The following is a 12088-nucleotide window of genomic DNA, read 5'->3' on the forward strand; positions in this document are numbered from 1 at the left end:
ATAGGGTGTTTTATACCGTTTGCGTCGAATTAATAACTACAGCGCAGCAATTGCTTGCGGGCCTTTGTGTGATTGTGAGGAAGTGCATACGGATGGTTCACCATGCATGTGCAGAGCGGCCTTGGTTCCTTGCGACCCAACAAGTCGGGTGCAAGCATAGTCTACTCTTAATGGTAGGATGGCACAGGCAGCATGCGTTGTCTGTCTTTTTGAGAAGGGTGCGTTCGTGAGGGAGTGGATACTGCTGCTCCATTAGGCACGCGTAGCGCGGGTTTATTTCTTCACGTTGTGGGAAATCCAGATGACCCAGGACGCAGAGATATAACGGAGGTGGCTATAGAAGGCCCCATTACGACCTTTCACTCGTTCTCTCATGATGATGATGATGGTTGAGGATGACGCTTAGCGGCTTCCCCTTATTATAAAAATATTCCCATATATTATAAAAATAAAAAGAAAATACTTTACGAAATTTTTGTGCTAGTCTGACTTATTAGTCCGGAGGTCTTCCCAGATTGTTCTCTGCTCTTTTCTCACCAGCATTCTAACCTTCTTTTACTAACCTCTACTGCTGTCCAATTCACTTTTCCGCTAACCTTAACCAAAAGCCTCCGGAAGCTGGCTGGCTCCCTCACTGAGGACTGGAAGGATACTTTTGCACTCCGTTACAATATGTCGCACGGTATCTTGCTCCTTTCCGCAGCCTCCGCATAATTTTTCCTGTACCGGCCTGCGAATAAGCGTTTTTGTCCGCAAGCAACCCGCACGGGCTTCAAAAAGCAATGCACTCCCTTTGTTATTATCGAATAATATTTCCCTTGTGATCTCCTGCTTCCCGATTCTGTAGATATCTAAGGAATTCTTCGCATCCATCCTCTTTTTCCAGGTCGTTGTCTCTGTTTCTTTCACTCCATTTTTTATTGCCTGGGTCGTTTCTCCTGCACTTCCAGGTTTCATATACTTTGTCCTGAGCCTTCTGGTTCTTTTTCTTCACTGTGTGTCCACGCTTTTCATGTAAAGATACCGTAACACTTTGGCCGCCCATCTCTGGTAATCAATATTTCTAAGTCGTTCTCCAAAACATATTTTGCTCTGTGCTTCTATCGCTTCGAAGGATGCCCATCCCATGTCTTTCTGCATTGCCTCATTTGTAGTTTTACTGTGTGCTCATACCTACGGCCGTCTGATTTACTTGTAGCCCTGATTGAATCTCTGATTTGACACACACTATTGCATCATAAAAGGTGAGTGCTGGTAACATTACTCCCTTAGAGATTACTATCACTAATTCATATCTTTTATATCCCCGATGTGCTCTGTGCTTCATGATAGAGGCGCTTCTTTTGCCTTTCATTCTTAAATGCTCCTCACGAGTTTTTAGATACGCCTGACCTTCGTTTATCCATATGCCCAGATATTTGTATTCCGCCACCCACGGTATTGCTGCTTGTTGAACGAATACCGATTCGTTACGGGCATCGTCATTAACCAGAACTTCCGACTTCGCTGTTCTAAAAACTCTAACACCAATTCAGTGGCTTCTTCCGCGCAGATATCTGTGAGCTGTTGCAGACACTGTTTGCTATTTGCTAGTAGTACTATGTCATCTGCATATAACAGTCCCAGAATATGTTGTTCCTCTTCCTGTCCTTTGCGGCTATAACACAGTTTGAAACCTATTTTACTGCCTTCAAGCTTTCTTTGTAGTCTAGCCATGTACAAAATGAACAGCAATGACGAGAGATGAGAACTCCGCTTTAAATCTCTATTTGTGACTGCCGGTTCCATGCACATTTGGTCCTCCCAGGTAATTTGCACCTCGCTCTCATTGTAAATTCCCTGCAACAGCTGTATAAAGTCCTGGCCTAATCCCTACAGCTGAAGTGTGCTCCATTGAAGTTCTCTATCTGCGTTGTCGTAGGCTCCCTTTATATCGAGAAATGATATCCATAGTGGTCGCTCCTGAGCCATTGACACCTCTATGCATTGGGTTAGGAGAAATAAATTGTCCTCTAAGTGTCTGCCTCTTCTGAAATTATTTTGTAGTTCTCCCAGTATGTCGTTCCCCTCTATCCACACTTGTAGTTGCGCTTTTATGGCTTGCATCGCGAGCTTGTATGCCACTGAGGTAACTGTAATAGACCTGTACGAATCGGCATCAGCCCTGTCTCTTTTAGCTTTATATATCATCTTCATCCGGCTCTTACGGAAATTGTCCAGTACTTGCTTAGTTTTTATTACTTTTTCGATTGCTCGAAGGAGTTGTGCCTTGCCTTTTGGACACAGTAGGTTGACCAGCAGTATAGGAATTCCATCAGTCCCTGTTGCCGTATTAGCTGGAACATTTTCTTCGGCTTTTTTCCAGTTTAGATTCTCCAACTTTATCTCTCTATCTGTACGCACCTCAGTTGCCCCACTCTCTAAATGCTGTAGCCCTCTCTCCGTTCTTCTGAACAAGAACTATAAAAACGAAACGTACCTGGGAGGAGCTCCATGCCGCTAGACGACAACTAAGGTTACTCTCGCTTACAACGAAGATCTACGCTGACCCTCTCCACAAAAAAATTCTACACTTGCCCATGAGGCGTCCATTTTTGGGCGTTTTGTGTACCATTGAGCTTCTTGTGTCACCAACGAGAGCTTGGATTCGCCGAGAAAAAGGCTGCTGTCCTGGCTATTTACTTAATGGTTGTTTATCTAATTTACTCAAGATAGGTGTATTACCATGGGCGTAAGCGAAGAACGTGTGGTTTGTTTCGAATACATTCGAACGTTTACTAAGCCCAAGGTTAACTGGTGTGGGTATGGCCCATACACTCTCTTGTGGACACTGTGATGCAGAATGATGTAGTGAAGTGCGCGACTTCACTGCAGTAGTAATGTACCACAAAAATGCACACGGAGAGTAGCATCCAGGCGTCAACGTTATTTTCTTAACTACTGAAGCGTAACTCTATTGAATGTATCGGAAATAATAACGAGGATGCAGAACTGAGAAATTTCTTGTTTTATTTTGTCATCGGGTTTGCGTTCCGAAGACGAAACCGTCAACACTGACGGCATAAAATTTGTTCGATGTTCTAGATGTTGGAAGTGATTGTAGTCACTCAGGGTAGAAAAATTTCTGAAAAGAGCAAAGAGTGGTCGAGAATTATAATGCACCATTTGAAGCACATTAGGAAACATGATCTTGCCCTCTATTATAGTGTAGGGTGTGGGAATTGCTTGGGTGCCTATGTCCGTGACTGGTAGCCAACATTACGGCACGCCAAATATCGACTGCAACGTTTACTCGCACCCAAGAAGGCTTCAAGAAATGAATATTTATAGGACGCAGGACATGACTCAAGGTCAAAAAAGCTCGACAGAAATACAAAACGGCCTTGATCCTTCAACCACATAATCGTGGTTACAAGAGAGGACCGGCTGCGTTAACAAAAAGCGCTTTTCATTCTCGGCGCGGTAAGCTCAAAAGAATTCGCAAGCAAGAGAGTTAAGTGCATTATTTTTAACAAAAACTTTAAATACGGAGAGCGATTGGCTAACTATAAGTACCTTGAAGCCATCATTATTTACAAATTATTTCCTTTTGCACTTGTATGATACCACATCTCGCAATATATGTATGGTGTACTTACACTTCTTCTTGCGGAGGAGGGTGGTGTAGTCGAAGGGAGAGCCAAGACCATAGCCATAGTTCAGGCCGTAGGAGCCCAGGCCGTAGCCGAAACCATAGTGGCCAGCACCATAGCCGTAGTGGCCAACACCGTAGCCGTAGACTGGGGCGGCGTGGCCGAAACCGTAGGAACCGACGACTGGGGTAGCGTGGGCGACGGTGGCCACAGCTGGGGCGTGGTGGATGGCAGCGTAGCTGGCGACTGGGGCAGCAGCGTAGGTGGCGACGGGGGCGGCGTGGTAGGCGGCGACTGGAGCAGCGTGAGCGACGGTGGTCACGGCTGGAGCAGCGTGGTAGGTGGACACAGTCCTAGCAACAGCTGGGGCGTAGCTGTAGCCGAGTCCGAGACCGGAGTAGCCGACACCATGTCCCAGGCCGTAGCGAGAAAGACCGTAGCCAGCATATCCAAGGCCGGAGTAGCCAAGGCCACCGTAGCCAGCATAGCCGAGGCCGGAGTAGCCAAGGCCACCATAGCCAAAGCCACCATAGCCAAGGCCGTAGCCGAGGCCGTAACCACCGAAGCCGGTGTAGCCAGCGAAGGCGCTGGTGGCCAGAGCCAAGACAATGCAGGCGCGGATCTGTACAGGAAGATGGGGAAGGGTGATCTAGAATGTTTCGTATAGGACACGAAAATCACTGTGGGAGATCATCGTCTTAGATGCGGTTTTTCATGATTGAATGTTTTTACACTGTTCCAGGGTTGGGGAGACCCGGATGGGAAATCATCCGGAGAAAAATATCTGCTTTCTACTGAAGTGAATTAATGAGCGTTATGTAGCCTTTCTCGGCGTTCTGTTTGCTACATCATGGCAGTATTTGCGATTTTACTATATTTACCTTTCTATAGGCTTTCCATTGCTGCTATATGTCAAGTTTTCTTGAAAGAACCATCTGCCATGTGAAGGGTGTATCGTTTGAAAACATTCTATATTAAATGCATAAGAAACTCTGCTTTCATAGATTACCCTTCAGAGTATTAATTTATTGTAGAAGGCAAACCTGATATAGGAACGCAATGTTTTGGTTCTGTTATAATATTGCGTACTATAAATACCCTAATTACGTGAGCATCTTGTGTATCCAAAAAGCAAGCCTTGCTGAACTTCCAAAAATTACTGGTGCCAAAATGTTAACTAACCTGCTAATGACAACTGGGTATTCATAGAAAGAATAACCGAGACATTGTTTAGGATTATATAGCCATATTTAAAAACAGTGTTGTCCATCCGGGAAATTAGCCGCTCGTGTTCTTCCGAGACTAAGTACAATACACCGATACTACCACTTCAATCATGGTATCTCCCCGTTGCGCCTTAGTGGCCCAGTCGTTTCTGACTATTTGACGAATTCTACTTACCATGGTGCCGGTGTGCTGCTGATGGTCCAACTGCTGGTTCGGCTTTTCTTTGGCCCCTTTTTATACAGGTTTGAGCTAGGCTTGTATTCTATGAGAGTGACAAATAAGAGGCGAAAAATGGGCGTGCACTACCTACGTGCGGGAACACCGCTAGGAATTTTACGAGCGCTAGTGGTAGCGCTTTGTCCACAGCTTGAATATTAAGCAGCTGAAAATCCGCTGAAAGCAGTGCTAGTCGCGACACATCACGGAGCAGAGTTCTCACCCGACCTTGACGCCATATTGTGCCGACTGGAAGGCCGTGATTTGTGTTGGTGTTGCTCTATCCTGACGAGAATAGAATTTGTTATACGGCAGCTTTAGAAAGGGGTGAAAGCTGAAAACAAATATGCCTCAGCACTTAGAAAAATAGTCAGAAGGTTGAATAAACAATAATTGAGCAGTTAATGTTGCTGGGTTGACCGCTACGTGGTGGACCTCCGTAGTCTAGGAGCTTGAAACGCCTGATTTTATTGAAGTGTTGTTGTCTTTGTATAATGCGAGGTTCGGCCAGTGCTTTATTCATCCGAAGCTAAGATATTTTACTGGTAACATAAATTCTCTCCTCGGCACGTTGTTTTCGACAGGTGAAACAGGAGTTCTTCCATTTTACCTTTCTCTTTGTTTTTCCAAATAATAAGGTTTATTTTAACACTAGGAAGACAATATGATCGTTTTAAATGTAAACGTTTACAGCATTTTGGTGAGGCAGTTAGGAGAAGAATGTGGTTGAAAGTGAATGCTTGACTCGTTCGATAACCACCTGGTCACTGCAAATATACATTATCAGCACACTCAAGAGCCGGTCAATGTATGAAGTCCGGAAGAAGGTAGCCACTGGATGTGCACTGACCTTGCTTTCGGACGCTGCCTAATTTCTGCAAATCTCAGCGCTGCCGATGAACAGATGCGTTCCATATCACGACAATTAGTCCAATACTCTGAAACTTCATAAATTTTTAATAAGCGTCATATAGCTTTTTTTTATTTTACAGAAGACCGGCGTTTCGTTTTCTCGGCTCCAGATTCTCGACGCCAGATCCTATACAAGTAATTCTTAGTCTTATCATTATGACCCGATATTATCCTTGGTAGTTGTTATTTCTAGTGACTTTCCTCTCGGCAATGTTTTGGCTCAAATCAAGAATTTTCAAAATAACACTTGACTTATTTTAACAAACGAATATGAATACCAAATCTTACATAACATTTCAAGATTTTGTTTCTGCACCTAAAATAACAGCTTTACAGCTTTAGAGCGGTGTGCCCGGTGCAGAAAACATGCAATACAGTGTTTGTTCGACACCATTCCTAGCTCAGATGCTTGTTTCTGCATCGACAAATCTTATAGGCACCCGAGCCCTTGTACTCACCTTCCCCTGAAATTGTAACTGCCTACGAATACCAAAATTTGCTCTGACCGCAAGCACTCGAGCTAGATTGAGACCGGTTCTCTGCCCTCCAGACAAGGCTGCGGACGTTGCAGATCAAGATGAAATAAAATAGATAACGTGGAGCATTATTATAATGGGTTTTCAAGCGTTTTACCATGTCCGTAGTAATGGCAGTATGAGAGTAACCCACTTGACTAAACGAACGCTTGTGGCGTACCGCCTGGGATAGTTCCGGCCATCTGTTGCAGAAAATGCTCACCAAATGAAGCTTTGGTCTAAAAGTTGACATTAGGAATAAATAAAGCTGGCCTTTACGACAGCCGCTGTTTTTTTGCCGTACGTTCTGTTCAATGTTATGCCATATACATCGCCAACAACCTGCCGTATATGGCATCAGCACCTACTTTCCTGCAATTTTTAGTAAAGTAGAAAAAGGTGCGCACATTAGTGCAGATCCTTGCGCCATTAATCTTTCGCTTAGTCAGGGTCCAAGGCCACTGCTTTTCGTGGTACAACCACTTCTGAAATGTGGCTCGTGATTTACAGAGCAAACGTGGTACTGGCGATTGTTAGGTTATAAAAGTTTTGGGCTGTTGGACTTGGTAACGAGCACTTGGAGAAGTGGTACCGCCCCACTTTTTCGAATTATCATGGCGTACCGAAACCCAGATACAAAAACGAAGGTAATTACCGCGTGCAATGCCTCTTCGCAGCACCAAAGCTGACTAGATAACCAATTACCGTCACCGCGCTACGCGCTAATGACTCAATGGTTCTTGTTGTGGTTTGAGCGAAATAAAAAGTAATGAAAATGACTTGGGGATATTATTGAGCTAGGCAGGCCGCACACCTTTACACAACCCAGTACGAGGAAATAGAAGTAGAGGGAAGTGAAAGAATGGAGCAGATTGTTAAAGAGAAAAAGAAAACATAAAAGGTGGGTCTCACTCGGTCCGGGAACGTCAGTCAGAGATAGCGGACCTTTCGTATATATGTATGTCATTTTTCGGAATGTGTTTTAATATTTAGATATTGATTATTCAGCCGCTCGTATTTTTAATTTTTTTGTCAACCAGCTGGCAACTCTGTTCCTAGCGGCTAGCTAATACGCCTACGGTGGCAACCCAATGCGTATGGGAGCGTAGCCTTCAAAAGAGTAGCAAAGATCACTCACTCATGCCTGCGTAACTGTGAATTCGCTTATCTGCTCTATTCTAACACCTGCGTGTGTCTTGCTCTACGGTGTCAGTACGGACCTAGTGTGACGGTACAGAGTTGATGACCCGCCAAATGTACCTACAGCACTGAAGTGTTCGTTAGAGGGTAAAGGGAGTGACAGTGAGTGAGTGAGAGTGCGTGACTGAGTGAGTGAGTGAGTGAGTGAGTGAGTGAGTGAGTGAGTGAGTGAGTGAGTGAGTGAGTGAGGGATTGAGTGAGTGAGTGAGTGAGTGAGTGAGTGAGTGAGTGAGTGAGTGAGAGGGAGAGAGAGAGAATGCATTGGCGGTCCGACTAAGGCCTATTGGTATTCTTCTGTATATGAAGCACGGAGGAAAGGAAATCGTGAAAGAAGCTATCATCATTTGCTCCGTGGGTCTGTAAATGCCACCCTAAAAGTCATGTTTTTTTCTGTATTTTGCGCACTCAACACGACTTTCCCGCCTCAGGAAGATTCTGCTGTTGTCAACTATGTGTGCGGCAGTCAAACGTCGGAGTTCGGCCTGGCCTCTCTGTGAAGTGAGGCCTCACTGGGTCGCCTTTGCTGCCGTTACTACACGACGCTATTGCGGTGGCCTCCGATGACCGTCAAAAATGTCCTGCTCCCATCAAAGTCCTCGCAAAAAATGGAAGGAGTAAGAGGCATTCCTAAGCTTTTATCTACACCGGGATAAGGAGGTTATACGTATCCTGAGTATGAGGGGCTTCTTCGTACGATTGTGGCGTTTGCAGACTACTTTACCGTAACAAAGGCATTGCCGTAAACCTTCATGTTGGTGGGGCCAATTTCCGCGAATTTCGTGATTCGGAAAACAACAATTTCTTTAGCGCCATCAATAATTCAAATTTTTTGTGTAAACATTACGCTGCTATCGGTTATTATGTTTTAGTTAGTTGTTGCAGAGGACGCAACTGATAACCGCACATAGCAAAATGGTTTTTCAAAAAACCCGGTCTATAGTTCATATTTATGCTGTATACACATAATTGATCTTATAACTACGCAAATTCTCAGTGGCTCTGCGCAGAGAAAAGCATACCCACTTTCCGTTTTAAACAATTTAAAGTAGGCCTACTAGGAGAGTAAGTTCTGCGGCAGCTTTATTTATTTATCCGCAGCACTTTACAGAACGAGGGGCTTTGAAATCTCGTTACCTGGAAGAAAATTACCCATACATTTACAGCCGAAACGAAAGTATCAGTGTTGTAGCTAAGAGGTGCTTGGAGTGTTAAGTATAGTATATGGATAAAGAATCATCTAAAACTGGCCAAGAAAGCACGCAGCCCTCTCTAGGGTCTGGGAAGGTACTTTTCCCAGGGAGTCATGCTTGGTTTAAATCAAGCACATAGATGCATTCGCATTCTTTTGCTTTTGCTCATGTAGACAGTTCACTCAAGGGCAAAAAAAAAAAAAGCCTTGAACAAAACATCCCGGGCCATCTACCCTAAAGTGAAACCTGGAGAGGGGCGAAGCATGCAGTGCATAAGTCTATTCAAAGATAGTAGCAGGCACTGGCGCCCAAAAGTCTGGAGCCCAGGACTAGGGGCACCCACTACGTCTCAATACCCATGAACATAATTAAGGTTTTTCTCTCTCCCTCTCTCAAAGATTGTAAGTCTCACTCTTGCCGCAAGGGGGCGCGATGATTGGGCGCCGGAGAAGCGCTGGTGGGAGGAGGAATCACGTGCTTGCTGATGCGGGGGCGCCCCTTCTTGCGTTGAACCGGGTTTAATCAATTAAATGAGAGACAGAGTGACCGCAAGTTTCCCCGGCCTTATGGCACAAGAAGTTCGAATAAAAGGCAAGCATAATAGATTCATCACACTATCACCATGAGAAAGATGGTACCATTTATTGCCTATTAAAACCTTGACCTATGACTGGTATTTCACTTGACTTCAACCCTCAACGACCGCAATCTTGTTTAGACTCCTAAGATGGAGTGCTTATGAAACATGAGTTGTTGCGATACAGAGATTGTTGCGATTCCTACGTAGTTGGCGATTCACGGGAAGGTAAAGTACAAGAAAGTGCCTGCGTGCGAGATTTTAAGGTATACGAGGAAACACCTGTTGTAGACGGAACCTTGAACACCGTACCGTACGGTGGACATTCTAAACCGGATATATAATGTCCGAGGAAAAATTGGCAGTTACGAATCCTTGCATGCGGACGCCGGAAGAGGAAGCACGTTGTAAAAAAATTTCCCCGCATTTCCCCGAGGGGAAGAATGTGAAAGTGCGAATGCACCAGTTGAATTTGCGCGGTTCGGTAGTGTTCGCGAAAGAGAGATCACACACACACACACACAACTACAAAGAAAGAAAGATGCATTTATTCACAGACACCTATTTGTGTTGTCGTTGTACTTGATTGCTAGAGCGGATCTCAGCTTTGAAATTTCGTGTCAGTACTCCTTTAAGCGGGTGCATTAGCCCTTCTCACGCCCGATTCCTGGCCAATCCCCCACGTGGGTATGTGCCATGCACAGACACCTATTTGGGTTGTCGTTGTACTTGATTGCTAGAGCGGATCTCAGCTTTGAAATTTCGTGTCAGTACTCCTTTAAGCGGGTGCATTAGCCCTTCTCACGCCCGATTCCTAACCAATCCCCCACGTGGGTATGTGCCATGTCAGCGGCCAGGCAGCGCGCGCCCATCTCCCCCCGTTGCCAAGGAAGACGAGGAGATTCCTGGCCAATCCCCCACGTGGGTATGTGCCATCTCCCCCCGTTGCCAAGGAAGACGAGGAGCGCGCGCACCCGCAGCTGTTGCTATGTGGACGGACGGCGGTCAACGGAATTCAGGGTCGCTTATAAAGTGCATTCGCACTTAAAACGGCGCGGCTGACAGAAGGCCGATAAGGAAGAGGACGACGATCCTCGCTCCATCCTGCGAAGAAGCTACTTGGCCTTTCTCTCTTCCTCTCTGCAATGCGTGTCACTACCCCTGTGTAAATGCAATGTAAACATGCTGTACATTTAGTACTGAACGCCATTATCAACCGTGAAAATAGCTTTCCTGATGCATACGCAAAATTTGTAACGTAGAGGCAAGAGTTTTAGAGAGAGAGAATGCGCATCTTTATATTGGGATCAATTGGGCAGGATGGTGAGCCCACCGGCCTTGGGGGGGGGGGGGGGGGGGGTGTCCGATAGTCCGGGATGCCGTGATCCTTGTTGGCTGCTCGGGCTCTATCTATCAGCATGCGCTGGGTCGAGAGGCCCGAGCCGGACAGCCAGTCCATCCCGTGTTCGTACGTGGTATTGAGATTGAGTGTCAGGGATGGGGATTAACTGTTTTAACAATTGCTCAATAAGGCAAACGCAAAGCTTTTAACGTTATTCTGAAGCGGGGCAATGCCAAGAAGAAAGGAAAGACAAATAATGACTAGTAAGTCAAAAATCAGCCAGGAATATTGAGAAACCGAAACACGTATAGAGGGAGGTGAACGGAGAAAAGCAGATTGCAGGCTTGTATGATACGAAGAAATAAGGTTGCGCTGATGATAAGGGAAGCGCAGGAAGTTTCAGGGAATTGAAGGGTTCTTCTTGTTTCGGAACTCATTTGTCCTTTGTCCGCGTCACAACCTGACACAAAGCAGGACCGCACAATCGTGCAAGGTGAGTGAATCCTCTTGCGGCGAGCCTCTTGCGTACGTTGTTCTACGAGTGGTTTCTGAATTTGCTAGAATATTTGCAGTTAATAGGCCGCTGCCAGGCGGTTCCAGGTTTAATTTTCATCGCTTGGCTTCTCTCGAATACATCGCGGCAGGTGGGCTTCGCAAAAACGCCCCATAGAAATTTTCGATCCCTTCCTAAAGAAAGTTCGGAGAAGCGCGACCGCTTTCTAGCATCACAAATGCGACAAAAGTGCGCCAAAACCGTCGCTAAAAGCGCGCCGAACCTTCAATGAAAGTGTGTCCAATTGGTCGTCAAACGTACAAAGACCCAAATCGCAAACGAAGAACGCATCCATGGGACGATGTTTCGCTAAGAACACGCATCTAAAAACGATGGAAATGTATACCGGTACGGGGTTTATGAGAACAACGTATGTTATTTTACTTCTTCTTTATGCTCGATGTGTGTATTGTGATATCTAGAACCACTAATTTTTCGCAATTTTCAAGTAACCGTTTTGACACTATGGGAGACGGGTTTCACGAACACCCCGTGTGTTCCGATATCTTATCAGAGCTTTTCGCTCGACCAACCGGTCAATACGGCAATGCCTCAGCTTGGTTACAAGGTTCCATTGGTCCCACTACGGAAGCGTTAGTTTAAAAATCAATTATTATGATCAAATGTGCAAATTTGGTGAATGACAAGCCTGTGCAGCATCAGAAAAAAGCAAAAAAGATTATTCGCTTGAGGCAACAGCGCAAGGCATGCATGTGCTCTGTCG

At 45.5% G+C, this 12088-nt stretch overlaps 1 protein-coding gene across 1 annotated transcript in view; it reads right to left on the reverse strand.

Annotated features, from left to right (window-relative positions):
• Positions 1-3035: 3035 nt before the first annotated feature.
• Positions 3036-12088, reverse strand: part of LOC144146547 (uncharacterized) — a 30967-nt gene continuing 21914 nt past the window's right edge. Inside the window, exons 5-7 of the mRNA XM_077678490.1 lie at positions 5034-5089; positions 3639-4254; positions 3036-3124 (exon numbers count right to left, since the gene is read on the reverse strand). Coding sequence (XP_077534616.1) covers positions 3123-3124; positions 3639-4254; positions 5034-5089 — 674 coding nt within the window. The 3' untranslated portion in view covers positions 3036-3122. The remainder of the gene's footprint in view (positions 3125-3638; positions 4255-5033; positions 5090-12088) is intronic.

Source organism: Haemaphysalis longicornis, unplaced genomic scaffold, assembly GCF_048455015.1.
Source record: "Haemaphysalis longicornis isolate Haplotype H1 unplaced genomic scaffold, Haemaphysalis longicornis Haplotype H1 scaffold_7, whole genome shotgun sequence".
NCBI lineage: Eukaryota > Metazoa > Arthropoda > Arachnida > Ixodida > Ixodidae > Haemaphysalis > Haemaphysalis longicornis.